The 26,740-nt window shown below is 40.9% G+C and overlaps 1 protein-coding gene across 1 annotated transcript; it reads left to right on the forward strand.

Annotated features, from left to right (window-relative positions):
• LOC145416547 (uncharacterized) lies at positions 1-26,740 on the forward strand. The gene is made up of 2 exons (XM_080285512.1): positions 1-83; positions 25,501-26,740. The coding sequence occupies exons 1-2, from the start codon at positions 1-3 to the stop codon at positions 26,738-26,740; spliced, it is 1,323 nt and encodes a 440-aa protein (XP_080141638.1).

Genomic DNA, 26,740 nt, shown 5'->3' on the forward strand with positions numbered 1-26,740 from the left:
ATGCTGCGAACTCATCCCAGCAGTGTGGCAAGTCTGCTCATGGTGCAGTCATCTTTTAAGGAGTTAGGAGGCGTTCACAAGAGGTGAGTCGGCGACGGTATAAACACAAACAGTTGACCACTGCTTACACCAATCGTGGAATTTTTCACCACGGAGTGGCTTCCTCAGTGGATGTGATGATGAAGAGTTAGGAAATGATACCATTTATACTGGGAATGAATTATATTTGTGACAGACTTGGTGAGAAATGAGATAACCAGCTACATACGATGAAGTAATGCTGTCTACCCGGAAATGAAACGTGCTCTGACCCTTTGGTATATGGCACAGTGTGGCAGTGCAACGATGACAATTTTAGGTTGTCACAACCAACACAGCCAAGTGACCATGCTGACGTTTGAAGTTCTGGTTACACTGGAAATAATAGTCATTTGCTTCCAATGGATACTAGAGATATTCAAAGAAAGCAGGCAGAATTTTCAGATAAGGCGGGCAGAATAATCAGGGAAAGCAGGCAGAATATTCAAAGAAGGCAAGCAGAATATTTGAAGAAATCAAGCAGAATATTCAAGGAAAGCAGTCAGATGATTCAAAGAAATAAGGGAGAATATGTAAGGAAAACTGGCAAACGTAACACAACTGTTAACATTTTAGTTTATTAATCTGAAATGTATGTCAGGAAAGGAGATTGTGCAGTTTTGTAGTTCATAGTTTAAGCATAGAGATGCACACAAATACACTTGGTACTGACAGATTATGTTCTTGTGTACAGCGTGGTGCTTGACAGTGTTGTGGATACGAGAGTGGTGAGAGGATGATTGGGAAGTCTGTCATTTCATATGGCTGTGGTATGGAAGGTAAAGCTGGGAGGAATAAGACTAAAAATGAGAGAGAAGAGCAGTCAAGGCAAAAAACTGAAAGTGAAGAAACAAAGAAAACAGCAATTGTCTGATGAATATATGGAGGAGGTGGGTGGAACAGATAAAATGAATGATAAAACATGGTGGGGTAAGATATAGGGTGGTGGGATAAAGAGGGAGAAGTGGCAAGAGTGGATGCAGAAAGGTACTCATATGAAAGAAGAGAGCACACTGACAGTAAAGCATTCAAAGAGATTAATATGAAGGAAAAAAAATAGTAGGTAAATGAGGATCTTGGAAGACAAATGAAAATAAATGAACAACTCTTAGGAACATTTCACAGTAGTGAAATGTTTTGGAGCTTGGGAATGGACTCTTGTGGAAGGGGAAGGCCACTGTGATAAAGGGGCCCCAGGTACCTTACTGGGGGAGACTTCATGCTCCAGACTCCCTCATGACATCAACCATCCAGACTGCCATTAACCCTTTCTGTGCTGGAGCCTATGTTGGCTTTTGGGCGTCCAGTGCCAAGGGTGTGGGAGGCTGAGTAACCCTCCAGTGCCAACCGTTTTCAAATGTTTCCATTTTTCCATGAGGCATTTAGTAGGAGGTGGTTGGATGTGGTATATGTGCAGGAAGTCAGGTATAGCAGAGGATCGGCCAGAATGATTGCAGGGAGGGATTGTTATTACAAGTTGTTTTGGCAGGGTAGGACAGATGGATATGGTGGTGTGGAGACGTTGGTTGGGGAGAAATGGATGGAATATGTCATGAATGTTATGAGAGTCAGTGATAGCATAATAGTAATGAAAATTTTGTTTGGTTGGATAATGGTTGCTTTTATATTGGTGTATGCCCCACAGGCAGGCTTGGTTGAGGTAGTGAAGGATAGATTTTGGGATGACTTAAGACGTGTAGTAAGTGGTATGGGGGCCAATGAGATTGTAGTGTTAGGAGGGGATTTAAATGGTCATGTAGGTGAAGAAGCTCAAGGATATGAAGGAGTACAGTTGCCTCCACTGCTCCATTGACCACTCAGTGTTTTCATTGTGTGGGCTGTCTGAGGTGTGAACCACCCGAGTATTAGAACGTGTATTGGAAGCAAAGTTGGGCGAGTCAGGCAGTGGATGGTTGGTGCTTTTATGCGGAGGTAGAGGAGGTAGAGGGTTTGAAAAACTAGTGGATGTTTGAGGGGGTGAGGAAGACAGTATGAGGTGCATTATTTATGTGAAAAGGAATTACAGTCATTAAAGTGTGTTACTCCTCACTGTGGTGGTTACAGTTAATAAGAAACCTTTTAAGATATAATGCAGAATGTGGGATGAGGAAAGACCTAGCTTCGGCCAGGTCCCTCATGGCTGTTGCGAGAACCTAAGAGCCATAGAGATGTAATTTCATTGTCTTTTATGTAAGATCAATGAGGTTGTATAAATATGACACATAACCATTGGATTTCTGGACACATTGGAATATTACTATCTATTCTATCTGTCTATTGCCAGACGCCTCAATCCCATTTAGGGTGGCCACAAACAAATCCTCCAAGTTGCCCTGTCCCCCGCCATTTCACTGCCCTGCTCCCAACTCACACCCCCCTCTCTCATATACCTCTCCACTCCATCCCTCCATCTCATCCTCGGCCTCCCCCTCCCTCTTCCCCCCTCCACCTCACTCACATAGACTCTCTTCGTCAGTCTTTCACTGTCCATCCTCTCCACATGGCCAAACCACCTCAGTGTGTTCCTCATAACGCTACCTATCACATCCACATCAACACCACAACGCTCCTTCATATCCGCATTCGTCAGCCTGTCTCTCCATGTGACTCCACAGGCTCCTCTTAAATAACTCATTTCCACTGCTCTCACTCTTGACTTGTGTCCTTCCAACAACGTCCAAGCTTCACTTCCGTACGTTAGAGTTGATATCACAATACTGTCATGTAGTAACTTTTTCACTTCCATGCTCACTTCCCTGTTTCTTATCACTGCTTTCAAAGAACCAGCAACCTTTCTTCCCTGCTGTACCCTTTCAAGCACTTCACCCTCCAAACCTCCATCCTTACTCATCACACTACCCAAGTACTTAAACGTACTCACATTCTCCAATTCCTCACCATCCAACCTCGCTATACATTCACTGACTTCACCTCTCTCAAAGACCATCACTTTACTCTTCCCTACATTCACCTTTAGATTCCGTTTCTTACACTCTCCAAAACTCATCCACCAAGCCTTGCAGCTCCCCTTCGTCTTCACTCAACAACACAGTATCATCTGCAAACAACAGTACAGGGAGTTTCCAAACTCTGTCCTCTCTCACCAGGGCCACTCCAACATCCACTACCCTACCTTGTACCTCTTTTATTACCCCATCCATGTACAGATTGAACAACCATGGAGACATGACACATCCCTGTTTCAAACCAACTTTCAAAGAGAAAAATTCACTTAGTTCACCATCCACACGCACTGCAGCCTTCGCACCATCATACATACTCTTCACAGCATTCAACAACTTCCCATCTACTCCATATATTCTTAACACTTTCCACAATCTTTGTCTATCCACCCTGTCATATGCTTTCTCCAAATCCATGAAAGCCACATACAACTTCTTTCCCTTCTCTAGAAACTTTTCCACTAAAGATCTAAGAATGAATATCTGATCTACACAACCTCTTCCCTTCCTAAAGCCTCCCTGTTCTTCTCCAACTAATTTCTCTGTTCTTTCTCTAACTCTGTCAATAAGTATCCTACCATACACTTTTCCTATTATACTAAGAAGACAAATGCCCCTATGATTACCACACACTTCTTTTTCCCCTTTTCCTTTGTACAAAGGAATAATTATACCTGACTTCCAATCCTCCGGGACTTTACCTTCCTCCCAGACCAATCTGCACATCTTCCACATCCATTCTACTACTATCTCTCCCCCATGCTTCAGCATTTCACCACACACTCCATCAATTCCTGGGGCTTTCCCCGATTTAACTTTCTTCATTGCTTCCACAACTTCTATCCTACTGATTTCTTCCTTTCTTCTCACCTCCCTCCTTCTCCCAGCCATTCCCCAACCACTTATACTCGCATTACTTCCATCCTCTACGTTCAACAATTCCTTAAAGTGTTCTCTCTATCTGTTCACTTTTTCTCCCTTCTCCACGAGTAATCTACCATTTTTATCTTTCACTCCCCTGCTAACTTCACTTCCACCCTGCCTTACTCTTTTCACCTCTTTCCAGAACATTTTCTTACAGTCCCTCCACTTTACACTCAAATTCCTTCCAAATTCTTCATCCATTCTCTTCTTACTCACTCTTACTAATCTTTTCAGCTCTCTCTTTCTTTCTACATATAACTCTCTCTTCCGCCTCTCAACTTCTTCCACGCCCCTATTTCTCATCCATTCATTGTATGCTTTCTTCTTTTGTGCCACAGCCTGTCTCACCTCTTCATTCCACCACGCTGTTCCTTGCACCCCCCTCCGTCTTCTCTTCCTTCCACACACCACATCACATGCTGCACATATTTCTTCTGTAAATATCCTACACACACCTTCCACATCTCCCATCTGCTCCAATTCATATTTGCCCAGTCGTTCCTCCACTTCTTTCTTATACTCTGCCTTTTTCTCATCCTTTTGTAACCTTTCCACTCTCCTTGCAACTACTCCTTCCTCTCGTCTTTCCCTTCTTCTATTCCTCCATCTTACTTGAATTCTAATTCTGGCCACCACCAAGTAGTGGTCAGAAAGTCCACTCCCCCAACCTCTATAAGCTCTTGCATCCATTACACATCTTTGCATCCTGTCATCCACACACACATAATCAATCATTGCCTTCCTTTCATTCAGTTCACCACCCACCCTTCTCATCACTCGCCATGTATACCTGTGGATCATTTTATGCCTGAAGAGGATATTGGCTATCACCAACCCCCTCCTAGCACAAATGTCCACTAACGCACTCCCATTCCCATCTATCTCAGCAGACACACCCCACTCACCAACTATTCCATCCACCTTCACATTCCCAACTTTACCATTCATATCACTGATCAAAAACACTCTCTCATTCCTTCTAAACTTTTCCATGCACACTTCCACATTTGTCCAGAACTCTTCTCTCACTCTTCTAGCACGATCTTGCGTTGGCGTGTACACACACATACAATCGCCCACATTTGTATTCCAATTTTCAACTTTACCCACACAATCCTTGACCCAACTGATCCATACTGTCTGATGCTCTTCTTCCATCTTTTACTCACAACTATACAAACTCCTTCCATTGCCCTCTCATTCTCACCTACTCCTGCACATATACCCCATCCATACTCCCATTCTCTCACACTTTCTCCTCTCCATTTTGTTTCAGTTATTCCACATACATCCACTTTGGCACCCTCAAGCACCTGGACAATCTCTCTCTCTTTCATCTCATCATTCGCTCCTCTTACATTCCATGTACCCATTACCAAGTCCTTTGTCCGGTCCTGGGTCGTCATCGTTTGGTCAGTCCTTGTCCGAGGCTTCTTGTTTGTTTTTTTTAGTTAGTTGTTTTCCGAGGTGGGGCACTAACCCTCCACCAACCCTTTTAGTGTCCTTTTACGACAAGCAGGGATACTGGGGCAGTATTCTTGAAAAAAAAAAAAAAAACTACCTGCAGGGGGTATATTAGGTAAATACATAAATATTTGGAACGACTTAGACGAAGAGGTGGTGCATGAGAAAAACATTTATGTGTATAAAGGTAGACTTGATAAATGTGGATTTGGAGACAGGACAACTCAAGCACTGCTCAATTCCTGTATACTACAAATACAGGTAACTCGCACGGAACACGATCTCACGGAACGCGCTCGCAATTATACACGGTAAGGGCTGGGATACATATAAGACAACGTAAGATTTAAAAACCATTATGAAAACTTCAAATTAACGCAGGAGAGGCCTTTGAAAGATCAAATCCTCGAACGTCACGTGACGATCTAGGCGGGAAATTATTCAGTGAGTGAGACATTCCCGAGTACAGTAGCACAGTATTTGTAAGTTAAATATTTACAGTACCGTACTGTTCTGGTAAGTTTATGTGCAACTTAAAGTACTATTAAATAACGTTAAAGCAAGAAATAAAGTCTTATAACCAGTTTACCTGATAGGCGTCAGAATATTGCCTTTTTTATTTGTTCGTTTTTTCCACAGTGCTGTTCAGTATTTGTAAGTTAAATATTTACTGTTCTCGTATGTACTGTACTTGTAAGCACTTAAATAAAGTTAAATCATTAAATAAAGCCTTGTAACCAGATAACCCGAATTATATGATTACCCATGATCGGCGTCGGAATATTGCCGTTTTTGTTTGTTCGTTAAACTCTTACTGTACTGCTTTTCTACAGTACTGTATTTGTAAGTTAAATATTTACTGTTCTGGTATGTACTTGTAAGCAATTAAAGCATTAAATAAAGGAGTTAACCTGATTTATATGATTACCCATGATCGGCGTCGGAATATTGCTTTTTTGTTTGTTCGTTAAAGACTTATAATAAGAGAAAATACATTTTTGTCTTGGTATCTTTACCTATTTGCTCAGGTTTGCTGTAATGGTTTGCAACTTGTAGAAAACTGTGAAAACTTTCGGGAAGTGAAACGAAAATCTGGGACATGACCTTGACTTCACCGTCTCAAGTATCATCTGTCACTACTGTCAGTTCACCACCGCTATCGTGATGAGTGGATGTACGATTTTTTCGCTCGTGGCCATGCCTAACCACACATAGTTACACCCATTATCTCGACCCAGACAGAAAATACAACCTTTTTCCTCCCTTGCAAAACACAAACAACCACCCTGTTTACGAGACAGCAATATATATTGCGAAAATAACAAGGTAAAATGATAAAGATGAACGTAAAATGATTGAGAAAGATGAACATGTTATGACGGAAAAAATACGTTTTCCCTGTCTGTAAACGTATTTATTTCTGCTTTGCATCTGTATTCGTAATAATTAGACTTATTGTTCGTTCTGAAACTGCATTACGATTCTATTTTTAGCCATTCTCGTGGTGTGGGAGCTGGAAGTTGTGACACAACTTCCTTATTGCTAATCGGACTGACCCTCCACTTTATTCTCCCGTGGCAGAGTCTAGCCTTGGAGGACGAACAGTTTTCTCATTTAGGACTGAAAATTCAACTCTTTCGCTCCCTTTTCCAAGCATGGGCACAACGATAACGTAAAAAATAACTCGAAACTACCATAAACATATATCAAAAAGGTGAAAATGTATTCATAACATTTTTTTTTTCCAGCCATTCCTAACAGATTATGTACTGAAATCATTCGATATCACAGTACTGCATTTCTAAGTTAAATATGTACTGTTCTGGTATGTACTTGTAAGTTAAAGCACTGGTACCAGTTAACCTAATTTATTACCTATGATCGGCGTCGGAATGTTTCCTTGTGTTTACGTACAGTATTTGTGTGTGGAAGTTTTGCTAGGAGTACTGTATTTGTGAGTTATAACATTAAATAAACCTTCTAACCACTTAAAGTGCTTTCTAGTGACAGATAACAGCAAAACAACACATTTGGGGGGTCTAGGGAGCAAAATACGGAGTAGTTTAAATATACGCGATTTCGCACCTAACACGGCACGGTAGGAACGAAACCCTCGTGTTCCGTGCGAGTTACCTGTAGTTAAATACAAATAGGTAAACACACACACACACACACACACACACCGCTCGCTGGTGCAGTGGTAACGTTCTCGCTTGCCAACTGGTGGACGAGAGTTCGTGCCTTGCTCAGGTTTCGAAAAGTTTCACTGACGAAGTGGGTGGTTACTGTCCCCCTTGAGCAAGGGGACGGGTGTGTGCGTGTGTGAAGGTCACAGCCTTGCCCTTAGATCGGACTATATGAGCTCTCAGCTCCCTTCTGGGAGGGTAAAAGCTGACGATCACGACCATCAAGTGATCCTGACCGACCCGGTGAATTACACACGCACACACACCCTAAGACAAGAGCATGGAGTGATGATGAATACCAGGAAATGTTATCAGACATGGCTAGCTATTTACAGAAAATGATTGAGAAAAGTAACAATATAATTTTAACCCCTTAACCGCGGGGCGTCACTTTCGTGACGCTTGGGAGCAAGAGATCATACCGCGGGGCGTCGCTTTTGTGATTCTGTGTTATTTTGAATTCACCCGGGCTTCCAAGTGGAGGCTTGTATCATCTATCAGTACTGCCAATGTCCAACACTAGTCAGCACTCCTAATCTCATCTGTACTCCCATCCATTGTTGACAATTTAGCCATTTCTCCCCGTTCTTGACTCCCCTCCCTACCCCCCCTCCATTACCCTATCCTCTTGCCTGCCTGGCCGTGCTACGCTAAGTAAATCTTCCCTGGAATTTTTCACTGATTTCATCCATTGAAATAAGCCCTATGCCCTATTCTTATACCAAATAATATATACAAGAAAGAAATAAGGTAAGTGAGAGTGCCATACACCTGGAATTGGCTAATTATCACCTGACAACACCTCATGTACACTCGTTCGCTAATTTTCACTGTTTATTTCCCCTTGAAATATACTGTATAATTATTTTCGTAATAAATATACATATAAGGAGGGAAGGGAGAAGCCTAAGTGATATTTACATTCACCTGGAACTACCTAATTTATAATGTATTGTCTAGATTTCCTGCCAATCATTTCACTGCTATAAATTAGCTGTGTCAAGAGGCTAAACGTTGTCAGTACTTATTTCCCTAGGTAGGCCACCACCCCGGTCCACCCTTATCAGTTCACTCTCATCTTCCAGTGTAGGGGTACGTCTGTTCGCTCTTGCTAGCTTCAGGGCCTTTTCACCCCCGTGCAAAGGGCCCTGTGACCTTTACCCCCTACTAAACCTCGTGTGGAAAGAGGTAGAGGGCTGACAATTGATAAAAGAGTGACTACGATCTTTCTATTGAGTAAAACAGTGCAAGTGGAATTGTAAATAATATGTAAACAGCAAGTGAAAGTAATGAATGTAAATATACATGAACAGTGGAAAATAGTTTTATAAGTTACTTCAAGTGACAGTGCATAACACAGTGTAAATAAAATAGAAATGTAAATAATGTAAATAAAATAGAGAACGTAAATAGAAATGTAAATGAGTAGTATTATAAGAATACGAGTATATACCCTAGGAGTAATGAAAGTGAAAGTTTCACTCTAGCATGTATGAATACTATGAGTTATGAGAGTGAAATTGAAAGTGACATTCACTCTCAATGCTAGTATACAGGACGAGAAAGTGAATGCTACGTATTTTACTGAAAGAAATTGAATCCCTACAGTGACAATAAACTAATACTACTGAAGGAAACTTATGAATAAAGACTGTAGATATATATAAGTGTTATATAGTAATAGAAATATAAAGTGTGAGGGGTTTTATGAATAATAAATGACAGAGTACCAAGAGCGAACTAGCGCAAGTGCGACGGTCAGACGCGCTCGTAATTTTCATTGCTTTCACAGTGTTTTTTTTTTTTGGAGTATGGATCCCAAACTACTTGAAAATCATAGAGTAATGTTTATAGTGTTAATATCTGGCTGTGGTAATCATATTACGGGTTGTCGGGAAGTGTAAAGTGGAGACTTCGTTACCCAACTTCAGAGGTCTCCACAAGTCCTACGGTAACCGACGAAGGCTCAACAAACATTCCAGGAGAAAGCTGAAGGTATGTGCCATAAGCATGTATAAGTTTAATATTCTAGGACTAATAACTGATTTTTGGCAAATATTTTTTGAGAGTCTGTCAGAGCCCGAATAACCCTGCGGCACACGCAAAACATTGGTAAACATGCCCGTGATGTAGGGGTTAATGGGTGACTTGTAAAGAGGTGAACTGGGCGGAATGGGACTCAGGAGGCTGCGAAGATTCGTGGGACACTACATTATTAAATATAACAATGAACAATGTGATGACCCAGTGGGTCAAAGAAGAGACACGGTTCTGAGGTGAGGACACACCAGCAAGACTAGACTTACTGTTTGCCAAAGAACCCGATGTAATAGAATCATTGGAGTACCAGTGTCCTATTGGAAAAAGTGATCATGTGGTCATTGAGTTCCAGATGATAACAGGGAACGTGGAGCCAAGAGACGAGCTTTATAGGCAAGAAAGATACAACTTTGGGAAAGCATTTTTCGAAAATGCAGATTGCAGGAAATTCAGAGTAATGAGAGATACGGAGGAAGTGTGATATTTTTCAAGCCTTCTATAATTTGGGAGTGGAAAAATTTGTGCCAAGATTAAGGGAGAAAGAAAACAGAAAAATGAGTGGTTTAATAAAAAGAATGTGAAGGTGGATGGAATAGTTGGTGAGTGGGGTGTGCCTGCTGCGATAGATGAGAATGGGAGTGCATTAGTGGACATTTGTGCTAGGAGGGGGTTGGTGATAGCTAATACCCTCTTCAGGCATAAAATGATTCTCAGGTATACATGGCGAGTGATGAGAAAGGTGGGTGGTGAACTGAATGAAAGGAAGGCAATGATTGATTATGTGTGTGTGGATGAAAGGATGCGAAGATGTGTAATGGATGCAAGAGTTTATAGAGGTTGGGGGAGTGGACTTTCTGACCACTACTTGGTGGTGACCAGAATTAGAATTCAAGTAAGATGGAGGAATAGAAGAAGGGAAAGACGAGAGGAAGGAGTAGTTGCAAGGAGAGTGGAAAGGTTACAAGAGGATGAGAAAAAAAGGCAGAGTATAAGAGAGAAGTGGAGGAACGATTGGGTAAATATGAATTGGAGCAGATGGGAGACGTGGAAGGTGTGTGTAGGATATTTGCAGAAGAAATATGTGCAGCATGTGATGTGGTGTGTGGAAGGAAGAGAAGACGGAGGGGGGTGCAAGGAACAGCGTGGTGGAATGAAGAGGTGAGACAGGCTGTGGCACAAAAGAAGAAAGCATACAATGAATTGATGAGAAGTAGGGGTGTGGAAGAAGTTGAGAGGCGGAAGAGAGAGTTATATGTAGAAAGAAAGAGAGAGGTGAAAAGATTAGTAAGAGACAGTAAGAAGAGAGTGGATGAGGAATTTGGAAGGAATTTGAGTGTAAAGTGGAGGGACTGTAAGAAGATGTTCTGGAAAGAGGTGAAGAGAGTAAGACAGGGTGGAAGTGAGGTTAGCAGGGGAGTGAAAGATAAAAATGGTAGATTACTAGTGGAGAAGGGAGAAAAAGTGAGCAGATGGAGAGAACACTTTAAGGAATTGTTGAACATAGAGGATGGAAGTAATGCGAGTATAAGTGGCTGGGGAATGGCTGGGAGAAGGAGGGAGGTGAGAAGACAGGAAGAAATCAGTAGGATAGAAGTTGTGGAAGCAATGAAGAAAGTCAAAATGGGGAAAGCCCCAGGAATTGATGGAGTGTGTGGTGAAATGCTGAAGCATGGGGGAGATATAGTAGTACAGTAAAAGTCCAATATTTCGGCATCCAATTCCCCGGCAAATCTGGCATTTCGGCAGTTTTGAGAAATAGTCCCATTTACGAAAATCTCCGATCGTTCGGCAGATTCTCCGATTTTTTTCGTCAGTCTTGAAATTCTCCATGAGGCTCGCCAGTTAGCTACCTGCCTTTACCCGCCGTAGTGAGTGAGATAGTGAAAGTGATGGAACGAGTCTACCACTGCCATGAAGCTCAGAGGCTAGCTCTTTCTCCTATAGCATAAAGAGAGGACAAACATGTAGTGAGTCTAGCATGGGAAAGAGAATCTGTTTCGCCATTCTTCCGAGTTGTTGTCGTGCTGCTGCCGACTTCTCTTGATTCTTCTGTGTGCTTTGTGAACTTCGTACCGAAATACCTCTGAAATTACTATTCGAGTGTGCTGGGGACTTCTTCCAGCAGTAGCAGACTCCAATCAAGCCCTTCTATTGTACATATGTAAATAAGGACCCTACTATAAGTTTAGGTAAGTGCATGTGAACTTGTAGGCCTACTGTACCAAAACATTTATATACAGTATGTTCACTAATTTCTTTATTTTTCATATTCATGTACAGAGATAGCCCGATTATCCGGGCTATATGGTGTTAAGGGGTGCCTGATTAATCCGAAAGCACAATTAATCCGGCGGAAACACAAGTACTGTACTGTTAGACTGATTTATTTACCGGTAAATGTACACTTAAGTACCAGAAAGACCTTTCCAGTTCAATGTATATTCCTCCAGCTTGTTTCAGTATTTTTCAGACTATATTCAGTTCGGTAAATCACGTTTTCTTACTGAATGATTTCCTCCCTGTTAGTATCGTCACGTTCTAAAGCTGTACCTACGATTGTTTCCAGCACAATGGACGAAACTCATCGTACTCAAATGTGGACTTTGTTTCCCAACTTCCCAACTGAAGATTAGGTTAGGTTACATTATTAGGTGCAGTTAAGCTAGGTTAGGCCAGGTTTAAACACTTAGGTTAGAACAGTGTCTTCTGCCATTACGTTAACGAATCAAAGTGTCGTCACACCAGAACAGATAAAAACAGCGGGGAAAGATTTAACAAGAAATGTTTCTTTACCAACCCAGAAATAATCAGAAAAATATAACAGACTATCAGGATGAACTGATTTGGTAAGGTGCTTTTACTGCTTACAGCAAAGCGTATGTTTACCCCCCTCAAATACTCAATGTTCGTGAGTTCAGAAATTTGTGTGCTCCCGTGGCAGACCTTGAAACCATTTTTTCAAAGTTATAAAGTCAGTTTCTTTTTCTTACAGATGTGAAAAGACTCGTCTGGTACACCTGGCTTTTTCCCCTCCTCCCTAAACCCATCTTGTGATTTGCTATGATTCGTGAAAGAAAATTAGGGGGCATGTTACATTAGAATTTAAACATAAAGTTAGGGTGCATGTTACTTTAGCATTTAAACATATCGGCGAAAACAACTGGGATGAAAGGACCGCCGAGCTGTTTGGGATTGTAGAGTAGGGTCGTATAAACATACCAGTGACCTTGGTTCCCTTCCCATAATTGTTCGCAGTTTTTATGGCTCTCCCTAACTTAACGTTACTGACACCGGTACAGTAAAGCATTGTTCAAGGCTAACAGCCATAAGGGGTTAATGGAATACATTATTGTTTGTATCAATACTCTCTCTTTCACACATACACGAACGAACAAAAGAATGTGCAATAAATGTACACTTAACTGTAAGGAGCAGAAATAACTGTATGCTCTGTCGGTCCGCAATGTGTTGGGAAGCGACATCGAACAATGAATGTGGAACTGAATGCCACCTTACAAGAACACTTGAGATGAAAGTATTTTTTCTTATTAGTAAACATAATTGTTCCATTTCGTCCCCTATAATTGTGAAACTCTTAAATTTTCGTCCAAGCATACAGCGTAATAACCTTACCAATTCAATTCATATTCTCTAGTTTGTTTTTGTATTTTTCTAGTTTGTTTTCTTATCATAACGTTCCTTAAGCCTTACCTACGTTTGTTTCCGGCATATTGGAAGAAACTTACTCATAATTAGGGTGCATGTTACATTAGCATTTAAACATATCGGCGAAAACATCTGAGATGAAGTGGCAGGCCGCCTGACTGTTTGAGATGGTAGAGGAGGGTCGTGAAAACATACCAGTGACCTTCGTTCCCTTCCCATAATTGTTCGCAGTTTTTTATAGCTCTCCCTAACCCAACATCCCTGACACCGGTAGAGTATAGCATTGTTCGAGGCTGACAGCTATGATGGGGTTAATGGAATGCATTATTGTTTGTATTAATTCTCTCTTTCACACATACAGTACACTTAAGAACGAACAAAAGAGTGAACAGTAAATGTAAGAGGAAGAAATAACAATGCTCTGTTGGTCCGAAATGTGTTGGGAGGCGCGATACCTAACGAAAAATGCAGAACTCAATGCTAACTTACGAGAACACATGAGATGAGTATTTTTTTTTTTTTTCTGATTAGCAGACATTCTTGTTTCATTTCGTTCCCTAAAACTAGGAAACCCATTACTTTTCGTCTAAGCATACAGCCTAAAGACCTCACCAATTCACTTCATATTCCTCCAGTTTGTTTTCTGTGTTTTTCTATTTTGAGGGTAGTAAATTACCTTCTCTTGCTGAAAGATTTTCTCTTTTATCACGTTCTTTAAGCCGTACCTACGATTGCTTCGGGCATAATGGATGAAACTCACCGTACACAAATGTGGATTTAGTTTCCCAATTTCCCAACTGGAGCCCAGGTTAGGTCAGGTTAGGTTAAATTATTAAGTAGTTAAGCAAGGTTAGGCTATGTCAGGAGTAACAGTTGCCTCACCAAACTCCATCCTACCACCCTTGTGATCGAGTTGTGAGCATGAGGTGTGGGTGGGGGCAGGGTGAGCAAGACTCTCTCTGGTTTATCCATGCCTCTCTCCCTAGAAACTGGATGCTTCCTGTTTAAACCGTAGCTATCGTACGGATAATTCTATGAATTACTATACCACTGAACCATTGGGTCACGGCCCGGATATACCGAAAGCTGGATAATCCGAGCCTGGATAATCGAGCTTCCACTGTATAGTACTGTATTCATTACAGTATTGTACAGTATCAAACAGTATACAGTACTCTCTCCAAACACATTTGTAATGATATGAGTAATGATGATAGTGTTCACCGAAACATATAAGGTACTGAGTGGGTAGGGTTTTCGATAATTCGGCAATTTTGATATTTCGGCACTTGCCTGGTCCCATAGATGCCGAAAAATCGGACTTCTACTGTAGAATGGATGTGGAAGATGTGCAGATTGGCCTGGGAGGAAGGTAGAGTCCTGGAGGATTGGAAGTCAGGTATAATTATTCCCTTGTACAAAGGAAAAAGGGAAAAAGAAGTGTGTGGTAATCATAGGGGCATTTGTCTTCTTAGTGTAATAGGAAAGTGTATGGTAGGATACTTATTGACAGAGTTAGAGAAAGAACAGAGGAATTAGTTGGAGAAGAACAAGGAGGTTTTAGGAAAGGAAGAGGTTGTGTAGATCAGATATTCATTCTTAGATCTTTAGTGGAAAAGTTTCTAGAGAAGGGAAAGAAGTTGTATGCGGCTTTCATAGATTTGGAGAAAGCATATGACAGGGTGGATAGACAAGGATTGTGGAAAGTATTAAGAATATATGGAGTAGATGGAAAGTTGTTGAATGCTGTGAAGAGTATGTATGATGGTGCTAAGGCTGCAGTGTGTGTGGATGGTGAACTAAGTGAATTTTTCTCTTTGAAAGTTGGTTTGAAACAGGGATGTGTCATGTCTCCATGGTTGTTCAATCTGTACATGGATGGGGTAATAAAAGAGGTACAAGGTAGGGTAGTGGATGTTGGAGTGGCCCTGGTGAGAGAGGATAGTGTTTGGAAACTCTCTGTACTGTTGTTTGCAGATGATACTGTGTTGTTGAGTGAAGACGAAGGGGAGCTGCAAGGCTTGGTGGATGGGTTTGGGAGAGTGTGCAAGAAACAGAATCTAAAGGTGAATGTAGGGAAGAGTAAAGTATGGTCTTTGAGAGAGGCGAAGTCAGTAAATGTACAGCGAGGTTGGATGGTGAGGAATTGGAAAATGTGAGTACGTTTAAGTACTTGGGTAGTGTGATGAGTAAGGATGGAGGTTTGGAGGGTGAAGTGCTTGAAAGGGTACAGCAGGGAAGAAAGGTTGCTGGTTCTTTGAAAGCAGTGATAAGAAACAGGGAAGTGAACATGGAAGTGAAAAAGTTACTACATGACAGTATTGTGATACCAACTCTAACGTATGGAAGTGAAGCTTGGACATTGGTGGAAGGACACAAGTCAAGAGTGAGAGCAGTGGAAATGAGTTATGTAAGAGGAGCCTGTGGAGTCACATGGAGAGACAGGCTGACGAATGAGGATATAAAGGAGCGTTGTGGTGTGGATGTGGGTGTGATAGGAAGTGTTATGAGGAACACTCGGAGGTGGTTTGTTCATGTGGAGAGGATGGAGGGTGAAAGACTGATGAAGAGAGTGTATGTGAGTGAGGTGGAGGGGGGAAGAGGGAGGGGGAGGCCGAGGATGAGATGGGGTGGAGAGGTATATGAGAGAGGGGTGTGTGAGTTGGGAGCAGGGCAGTGAAATGGCGGGGGACAGGACGACGTGGAGGCGATTTTTGTATGGCCACCCCAAATGTGATTGAGGCATCTAGCAGTAGATAGATAGATAGATAGTATGATAGCAAAAAAAGAGAGAGACTCAGCATGGAACAGTTGGAGAAAGAGAGTTAAGAACAGAACAAAGGAAGAATATAAAAGAACTAGAAATGATTACACAAGAATATGTAGAGAGGAAGAAAGGAATTTTGAAAAAGGTATAATAGACAAATGTAAGGATGAACCCAAACTGTTTTATAGATTTGTCAGTGACAAACTGAAACAAAAGGAAGGAATTACCAAATTGAAAGTAGAAGGAGAGGTCTATAATGATGCAGCAGTGCAAGCAGGAATAATGAACAAATGTTTCCAGTCAGTTTTCACTAATGAAAGTGAGTTTGTGGAAGGGGAGGGAGTGACTGGAAATCTAGTGATAAAAGATATAAAAGTGGAAGTACAGGAAGTGTATAAAATACTGGAAACTCAAGATGTGAGGAAAGCCCCAGGACTGGATGGAATTTCTAATTGGGTACTGAAGGAATGCAGAGACCAACCGGCGGATAAGATTCACAGCTTGATTGTGTGTTCTCTGGAAGAGAGAAAATTGCCTTGGGAATGGAAGAGGGCAAATGTGGTATTAATCTATAAGGGAGGAAACAGGGAAGAACCCCTAAATTATAGACCAGTGTCCCTGACCAGCATGGTCGCAAAATTGTGTGAGAGAACCCTGAAAGATAGATGGATAAAATATTTGGAAGAGATGAACATTTTGGCTGAAAGTCAGTTTGGAGTCAGAAGTGAAGGTCATGTGTTTCCAACTTGCTGAGCTTTTACTCAAGAGCGATTGATGTGCTACAGGAGAGAGATGGTTGGGTGGATTGTATTAAGATTTGGAGAAGGCCCTCAACAAGGTACCCCATAAGCGACTATTGTGGAAATTGGAGCTTATAGGAGGACTGAAGGGAAACCTCCTGGAATGGATGAAAGACTTTTTGAGAGACAGACAAATGAGGACAGTAATAAAGGACAGTATGTGTGGATGGGGGGAAGTAACAAGTGGAGTCCCACAGGGTTCAGTGTTAGTGCCAGTAATGTTCTTGATTTATGTATTTATTTAAGTGATATGGTAGATTGGTGGTAGGTGGTGGCGACCATCATCCACTCACTTGATGTAGTGCTGCCTACTTCTTCCTTAGCCTTTATCATTCTTTTTCTGTGCCTGCCCTCCTCTCTTCCTATATCTCCCATCTTTCCTGTCACTTCTTATTGCTCTTCTTTCCTTAACAGGTGGCTTTACATTGAGTGACAAGCCAAATGGTTTCCTGTAAGCCAAGAAACCATTTACAGCGCTGGGTGGTAACCATATAACCAACCCATACGTGCTCCCTACGTGTCAACAAGTGGGTTGGTGGAGGGTTAGTGCCCCTCCCCATGAAACCAATAACTCAAAGGCAAATGTCCATCCCTTACGGGATTGTGGCATCTGGCAGTAGATAGATAGATATGGTAGATGGAGTGAACATTTATGCAGGTCTTTTTGCTGATGATGCATAGATCTTGAGAAAAGTAGAAGCTGAGGAAGACTGTAAAATGCTGCAGGAGGATCTGGATAGGATACATGATTGGAGCCGGATGTGGGAAATTAAATTTAGCGCAAAAAAAATGTAAAATATTGGAAATGGGTAAAAGTACCAAGAAGCCATCACCGAATTTTTTGATGGGTAATGAACCAGTCACAAAAGTGAGAGAAGAGAAAGATGTGGCAGTGCCGGTTTAGGATAGTTTGTCACATGAAAAACACATTAACAAGACAGTTAGAGAGACATGTAAACTCTTGACTAACATAAGAGTAGCTTTTCATTATATGCATGAGGAGATGATGAAAAAATTGATAGTGGCCATGATCCGCCCCAGGTTGGAATATACAGCAGTAGTGTGGTCCCCACATAAAAAGAAAGATATAAACAAGATTGAGAGAATACAAAGAACAGCAACCAAGATGGTCCCCAGTCTGGCAGATCTGTTGTACAGATAGAGGCTGGAAAAGCTCGACTTGTCTTCCTTAGAGGAAAGGAGAGAGAGGGGTGATATGATTGCAGTGTTCAGGACCATGATGGGAGTAGATAAAACTGATAGAAAAGATTTGTTTGTATGGGATACGAGAGTAACAAGAGGACACGGAATGAAACTCAAGACGCCAAGCTGCTTGAAGGATATCAAGAAATATAGTTTTTTTTATAGATGCATAGACCTGTGGAATAGTCTGGACAAAGAGATCATCTAGTCTAAAAGCTTAAATGAGTTCAAAGCAAAATTTGACTTATTGAGAAACAGAGATGTGATCCCACTAGCGAAGCTCATTTCTTGTATATCACAGTTAGGTAAATACAATTAAGTAAATACAGGTTGAGGAGGCTGGCATGAAGGCCACCAACAGTCAGAAGCAAATCACTCAGTGCCCTTACTAATTATTAATAACAGTTTCAATAATGGAAACTTAGATGAGCATGTATTATCATAAATACACATTAAGGTACGGTAAGCATTCTGTGGGTTACATAAGCACACACATCATGGATCAGGGTACCGCACCATGCCAGGCCCAGTGATAATTGGTAAACAAAAAACAGATGATTCCATTGAATGTAAGGGGGTAGTGAAAGACTTGTAGTTCTTGTATTGCCATCCATCCATCCATCATCCAATCCTACATTGCCCCATGAGGAGTGTAGGAGCCTGGGGCTTGGCAGTTGGTCTCGACATTTAAGATGAGAGGGACCAGCCTCACTCATCCCTGAGTGGCATTACTGTTCATCATCATCATCATCATCCAATCCTACATTGCCCCATGAGGAGTGTAGGAGCCCGGGGCTAGGCAGTTGGTCTCGACATTTAAGATGAGAGGGACCAGCCTCACTCATCCCTGAGTGGCATTACATGAGCAATCAACCCCAACCACCCCTTGGATACAAACCTTCACCGGCTCAGTCCGACTGGAGCGCAATAATTACCACCAGGTGCCATATTTGGTTATATGGTTACCACCCAGCATAGTAAATGGTTTCCTGGTGTACAGGAAACCATTTGGCTTGTCACTCAGTGTAGAGTCACCCACAGGCAGAAGGAAAAGGAAAGAAAGGCAGAAGAGAGAGTGTAAAGTCACCCGTAGGCAGAAGGACAAGGAAAGAATGAAGGAAAGAAAGACAGAAGAGGATGGAAGGAAAGAAGGATGGAAGAGAGGAAAGGGCAGACACCCGAGAGCAGCACTACATCGAGTGAGTGGATGGTGAGCGTCCCCACCTACCACAACCACTTTAAGTAAATAATTTAATGCCAGATTATTATTCTAACCTAATTTATGATATTACAGTGTGTTTGGATAAGTTACCATAGGTTAGTTTCGGTTAGATTAGGCTAGGTTACGGTTAAATAAAGTTTGTTTAGACTGTGTTAGATTAGGTTAGGGTTGGCTTGGTTAAGTCAGGGTTGGGTTGGTTTTGGTTGGGGTAAGTTATATTGTTAGGTTAGACAATTTAAGTTAGGTAATGAAGAGGTTAAGAGAGCAGTGGAGGAAAAGAGAAAGAAGTGGCTAGATTGGGTACAAGACAGGGGTTCAGCTGAAATGAGAACTGAATATACTGAGAGCAAGAAGCATGTAAAGAGACTAGTGAAGAGGAAAAAGGAGGAGGTAAATTATGATCTAGGAAGAAAAATGAATGCAATCAACTATGAAAATAGGAAGTTATTTTGAAAAGAGGTGCAGAAATGTGGAAGTGGAAGTGGAAAGAAATGTGAAGGTGTGAAGGATGTAGGTGGTAGATTATTAACCCATGGGGATGAAGTAAGGACCAGATGGTAAGAATATTCTGAAAGCCTGATGAATGGGAATAGAGAGAGTAGAGCCACTGTAAACATGATTGGTTTGGGGTGTGTGCAGAGAAGGAATGCAGTGCCAGGAAACGTGACCCTTCCACAGGTGAAGAGTGCTGTGAAGTGGCTGAAAAATGGGAAAGCAGCAGGGGTTGATGAGGTGTCTTCAGAGATGATGAGTGTAGTGGAGAGAGTGGAATTAAGTGCTTGTTGGAGATATGTAGGAAGGCATGGTTGAGTGAAACTGCTAGCAGAGTGGGAAAAGGCTGTGATTGTACCCCTGTGCAAAAATAAAGGTGAGCGAAGTGAGTGCAAGAATTATCGTGGCATAAGTTTATTGAGTGTGGTAGGGTAGGTACATGGAAAAAATATTATAAAATAAGAGAGATATCAAAAGTCCTAGTGAGTGATGAACAGGGTGGCTTTAGGAGTGGCAGAGGATGTGTGGGTCAAATATTTGCAGTGAAACAGATAGTGGAGAAGGCTTGTGAGAAGGAGTATAAGGTGTTTATGGCATTCATGGATCTGGAAAAAGCATACAACAAAGTAGACAGAGAAGGATTGTGGAAGGTGTTGCACACGTACGGTGTAGATGGTAGGCTGCTAGGTGCCATCAAGAGTTTTTATGATGGTAGTGAGGCATGTGTCAGGGTTAATGGGCATCTAAGTGAATGGTTCATGATCGGTGTGGGCATGCGTCAAGGTTGTGTGATGTCCCCATTGTTGTTCAATATATATATGGATGGGGTGATGAGAGAAGTAAAAACAGGAGTAATGGAGAGGGAGATGGAGTTGGTAATGAATGGTGGTGGATGGAATATCTCAAATTTGTTGTATGCTGATGATGCAGTGCTACTTGCAAATACTGGACATGAACTTGGTAGACAGGTGCAGAGTTTTGCTGATGTCTGTGAGCGTCATGCCTTGAGAGTAAATGTAGAAAAGAGTAAATGATGGTTATTGAGAGAGAAGGTGACTCCCAGTGCGATGTTACAGTGAATGGAGGGAGACAGGAATTTCCATTCGTATCTCCAATCAAAAACACTTTCTCATTCCTTTCAAATTTTCCAAGTATTCATCCATGTTTGTCCAGAACTCCTCTTTCTCTCTCCTTGCACGATCTTGCGTTGGCACATACATGCACACAATCGTTCACATTTTTAGTCCAACTCTCAATCTTACCCACACAACCCTAAAGCCAACTGATCCATACTTTCTTATATTCTCCTTCCATCTGTTACTTACACCAATACACACTCCTTCTTTTGCTCTCTCATTCTCACCTACTCCCGCACATATTCCCCAACCATACTCCCATTCTTTCACACTCTCACCTCGTCATTTAGTTTCAGTTACTCCACATACATCCACTTTTGCTCCCACAAGCACCTAGACAATCTCTCTTTCACCTCATCATTTACACCCTGTACATTCCAAGTAGCTATCTGTACCATGTCCTTTGTTCGGTCCTTAGTTATCACCTTTTGGTCAGTCCTGGTCTGAGGCTTCTTGTTCGTGTTTTTAGCTGATTGTTTTCCGGGGAGGGGCACTAACCCTCCGCCAACCCACTTATTGTCATGTAGGGAACACGTGTTGATTGGTTATAAGGTTACCACCCAGCGTTGTAAATGCTTTCCTGGTTTACAGGAAATCATTTAGCTTGCCACTCAATGTAGAGCTACCCTAAAGACAAAACCACTACATTAAGTGGGTGGAAGTATGAAATACGTCACATGTTTATTGGAAAATATATGTTATTCATAATTTTCCCGTCCTAATTCTTCCGTATCACTTTCGAGAACATGGGCAGACGTGGTCGTAGAAGCTACCACATAAGCTTCCCTGTGCATTTCAGCCTGTCTCTTGAGACTTTCGACATCAGCTGCCATTTTTTGGCATCTCCTTGAGTCGGCTCTATCAACAGGGCCCAACTGGAAAGAGTCTTTGGTCCCCACTTTAGCTCTCTGATCATCTAGGTATTGCTTGTCCTGTATAGGAACCAGAAATAAGAAATATGTGCATTATATTGCATGCCCAATGGGATTCAGCTGAATAATGCACACATAGAACCAATTATAAATCAGAGAAAATATTCACCTTCTTTCTAGGAGGACAAGTGCAGACAATATGCTGGACTTGACGGTTTTCTTTGCTGCACTTCACAGATTTGTCATCACAGTTACGGACAGGCAATTCACATATACAGGCGGAAATATCAAAAAGCTTATCTAACTTTGCTTTCTGTTTCTGTTCCTGAACTGTAGGAAGAGATTTCCTGTTGATGGCCTTTGCTTTCTTGAAGCACACTCTGTTGACCATTTTCACCACGTAATACTCTCCATGCAGGGTAAGCCGTGGGTTGACTGTCTCCCAGATGTCGATGACATCCTTTGCTATCATCTTAGCAGTAGCGTAATCTTTTACATGGGGATGACTGTTCTGCAGATAATAGCAATACTGTATTACTTGGCAGAGTGTGGCGGTTCGATTTTATCCAGTGGCGAAAGGTGACTGCAGAACTTTCTGGCTGTACCAGTCCAAGTTGACACTGCAGAATTGTGAGTTCTTCCCATTTTCAAGAAATGTATCACAACGTAACATACCTGCAACATGACAAAAGTCAGGCTCAGTGAATGCACATATACTATGCTTTCATACAAACGAAAGTCAGAGTAAAATTGTGAAAAAATTCAATGGGTCACTGATATTTGTATTTGTCTTTAGATCGATTTCCTCAAAAAACTATACAAGTGATGGATCTAAAACTTCTCGTCAGACATCATAATACTGAGTCCTAACTATCTCTACTTGTCCAAGATAGTAGTTTTATAATGAACCTACCCTACTGAGCATAGAGCCACCTGATATGGAAAGAAGAGTCATAAAAAGTAACAGAAAGGGAAGGGAGAGGTAAGATGAGAGGAAGGCAGACGGAAATAAAGTGAGAAAGGGGAAGGGAGAAGTTCAGTACTACCATACATCAAGTGAGTGGATGATTGTTGCCACCACCTCATAATTTCAGTCATTGTTTAAATTATGTAATTACAATTGCTGTATGTATCTTTGTTTTAGAAATGCTTTACATTTAAGCTTTACTGGTTTCTGTATTTCCTCAGGATGTACACATTAATCTGTTGATTCCAGATCAATGACTTATAAAAGTATTACATAGTTGCATTGATGTACCATGAAGTACTTGCCCACTAGATAGTGTACCGTTGTGTATGTAATGAAGTGATCTGTGATTCAGGTGTGTGGTGAGAGGGCAACTGGACATGCACAAGGCAGCTTGCAGTCAGTTCATCTGAGGAGCTGATGTTGACCCCTGCTAAAAGGTAATGACTGTGCCAAGACTCAAATCTTCATGTTTATGTTTCTGCCTCTGCCTTTATAAAGTGTTGTACTGTAAACCATTGTTTTGCATGGCTATAATGTATTACTAGGTTGTACCATGCATTGTGTAAGTGAAATCTGCACAGAAAAAAAAAAGGTTAAGAATCCCCTTGTTTTGGTATTGGGGAAAATTGAATTATAAATATTCCCAAAGATTCCTCTTTTGGCTCTTTAAAGTTTTTGTTATCTTCAATACAGGAGTGATTCCAGTATTGTGTGGCTTACTGTCAAACTGTGCCACAGTTGATGCTATCCATGTCTCTGATGCACAATAATGAGGTGGTAGGAAGTTCAGAATACATTCCAAAAGTAATATAGCAGTTACTTGATGATTACACATTTTAAGGGTTAAAGATGTATTGGTCATGAATGAAACAGTAAAGTGATATTAAATGTTAAATTATATATTTTTTTTTATAAAAGTTCATGTTGTACACAGATTTGCAAACAAGCCCCTAGTAAGACAAAGACACAGTATTTTTTCTTTAGCTGTTTTAATATACATTTCTATATGTCTTTTATTGCTTTGCAAATTGAATAACCATTAAAATGAACCTGAACATTTTTTTTTCTTTTTTGTCAGTATAAATGAGCTCCATGCAAAATAAGGGTTCACTGGACCATGTACTTAACTTCATGGAAATGCTGGTCTAATGGCGGCTGTTGTTCCAGGTTCACAGCTGGAGTCAGAGCAGTAAAAGTGTCATAAACACTGTCGTCACTGCCTCAGTAATGGATGATAAGTACAAAACAGGACTGAGGGCACATCTTATGTTGTGTTAGCACATCCAACAAGAGGTACCTCAGCCAACAAATTATGGGTTATTATCCATGTAGTGTCCTGTGGAAGATTTTTTTTTTTTTTCACAAAGCTGATTTGGATTATATACCTGGTGTGGTATCCTTTGCAGTATCTTTTACGGCAGAGACAATGGGTAACAGCATTTGAAGTAAGGAAGATGGTGGTAATATGCCTGAATTGACTCAGCAGTGATGGCCTGTATGTTTAAAGTTACGGTTCAGAAGCATTCACGTGTTAGCAATATTTAATCCTTTGGCCGTGTTAGGTGACTGTGGTCGCCCTACCAATTATTCTTTGTGGCAAGTCAGGCAACCACAGTCCACAGCCGAAAAAAACACATTTCCATCTACACGTCTGTTGTTTTTCTCTAAATACAGTAGGTTTTGATTTCTTTTATGTGCCAACAAACAGTATACATGTGTCTAGTGTATATATACAAGTGAAAAACCATGTTTGAAGTAAATATCTTGTCATTATAGCAAAATTAGAGAATAGCAAAAATTATTTTTTCATTTTTTTCTCAGAAAATTACAATGTTCTTGTACAAATATGGTTAGTTTTGATTTCTCTTTGTGTGCCAACAGACAGTGTACTGTACATGTGTCAAGTGTAGATATACAAGTGAAAACCTTGCTTGACATAAATAATTCCCTCATTATTGCAAAATCACACAATTGCAAAAATTAATTTTCGCATTTTTTTCTTATAGCCTTAAAGTATTTTTGTAGAGAAATGTGCATTTTTTACCATTATCACACTAAAAAAATTAGAACTTCACAGTAATTTCCCATTGGAAAAGTAACAGTATAATTAGCACAATTTTTTAGGGACTTAGGCCGCAACCAGGGGAATGACCGAGAAATGATAGGTCGTGACCAAAGGGTTGAAGGAATAATAGTCTGTGTTGAAATTTTATCCATTTTTTATGTTTTGAAATTTTATCCATTTTATATATGTACTATTATTATCCAGTAATAGTGATGAATTTTTGACACTGTTCATTGTAATGGGAGCATCTTATGACTGAGCATGGGTACAATGAGGGTAAATCATCCTGTTGGTGGTAGACAGTAAGATTAACACCAAGGTAGAGTAACTGAAGTATAGTGGAAGTTGAGAGAGGTGGAAGGAATGATATAATGGAGGTGGTAAAGGAAGAACCAGATGTAAAGTTAGAATGTGAGGTGAGTTACAAAATATTGGAGGTGGTAAAGGAAGAACCAGATGTACAGTCAGAGTGTGAGGTGAGTTACAAAATATTGGAGGTGGTAAAGGAAGAACAGTCAGAGTGTGAGGTGCGTGACAAAATATTGGAGGTGGTAAAGGAAGAACAGTCAGAGTGTGAGGTGGGTGACAAAATATTGGAGGTGGTAAAGGAAGAACAGTCAGAGTGTGAGGTGTGTGACAAAATATTCCTCAGTGACAATGAGACTGTCCTGGACACAGTGTCCTCAGCTGAAGTTGAGCAGTTCAGATGTTTAGAGTCTGGTAAAGCATTTCCTTTTAAGAACAGTCTTACCCAACATGCAGTTATTCATTCAGGAGTGAAGAATTTCAAGTGTGATGAATGTGGTAAACTGTTTTCTCAGAAGGTTGGTCTCACTAAGCACCTATTAATTCATTCAGGAGCGAAGAATTTCAAGTGTGATGAATGTGATAAACGATTTACACGGAAGGATCATCTCACTCGGCACCTATTAATTCATTCAGGAGTGAAGAATTTCAAGTGTGATGAATGTGGTAAACAGTTTACAGAGAAGCGTAGTCTCATCGAACACCTAGTAATTCATTCAGGAGTGAAGAATTTCAAGTGTGATGAATGTGGTAAACTATTTGCACGGAAGCATGGTCTCACCAAACACCTATTATTTCATTCAGGAGTGAAGAATTTCAAGTGTGATGAATGTGGTAAACAGTTTACAGAGAAGCGTGATCTCATCAGACACCTAGTAATTCATTCAGGAGTGAAGAATTTCAAGTGTGATGAATGTGGTAAACAGTTTACAGAGAAGCGTAATCTCATCAGACACCTAGTAATTCATTCAGGAGTGAAGAATTTCAAGTGTGATGAATGTGGTAAACGATTTACACGGATGGATGGTCTCACCAAACACCTATTAAGTCATTCAGGAGTGAAGAATTTCAAGTGTGATGAATGTGGTAAACTATTTGCACGTAAGAGTATTCTCACTCAGCACCGATTAATTCATTCAGGAGTGAAGAATTTCAAGTGTGGTGAATGTGGTAAACGATTTACATGGAAGGAAAATCTCACCAAGCACATATTAATTCATTCAGGAGTGAAGAATTTCAAGTGTGATGAATGTGGTAAACTGTTTGCCCAGAAGTCTGGTCTCACTCAGCACCTATTAATTCATTCAGGAGTGAAGAATTTCATGTGTGATGAATGTGGTAAACGATTTACATTGAAGGAAAATCTCACCAAACACCTATTAATTCATTCAGGAGTGAAGAATTTCAAGTGTGATGAATGTGGTAAACTATTTGCACGTAAGTGTAGTCTCACCAGTCACCTATCAATTCATTCAGGAGTGAAGAAGTTCAAGTGCAATGAATGTGGTAAGCATTTTGGTATGAAAAGTATTCTTACTAAACACCTTTTAAATCATTGTGTAGGGAAGAGTTTCTACTGTGCTTAA

Source organism: Coenobita brevimanus, chromosome 106 (assembly GCF_032717465.1).
Source record: "Coenobita brevimanus isolate Jiangsu-jjx chromosome 106, ASM3271746v2, whole genome shotgun sequence".
Taxonomy (NCBI): Eukaryota; Metazoa; Arthropoda; class Malacostraca; order Decapoda; family Coenobitidae; genus Coenobita; species Coenobita brevimanus.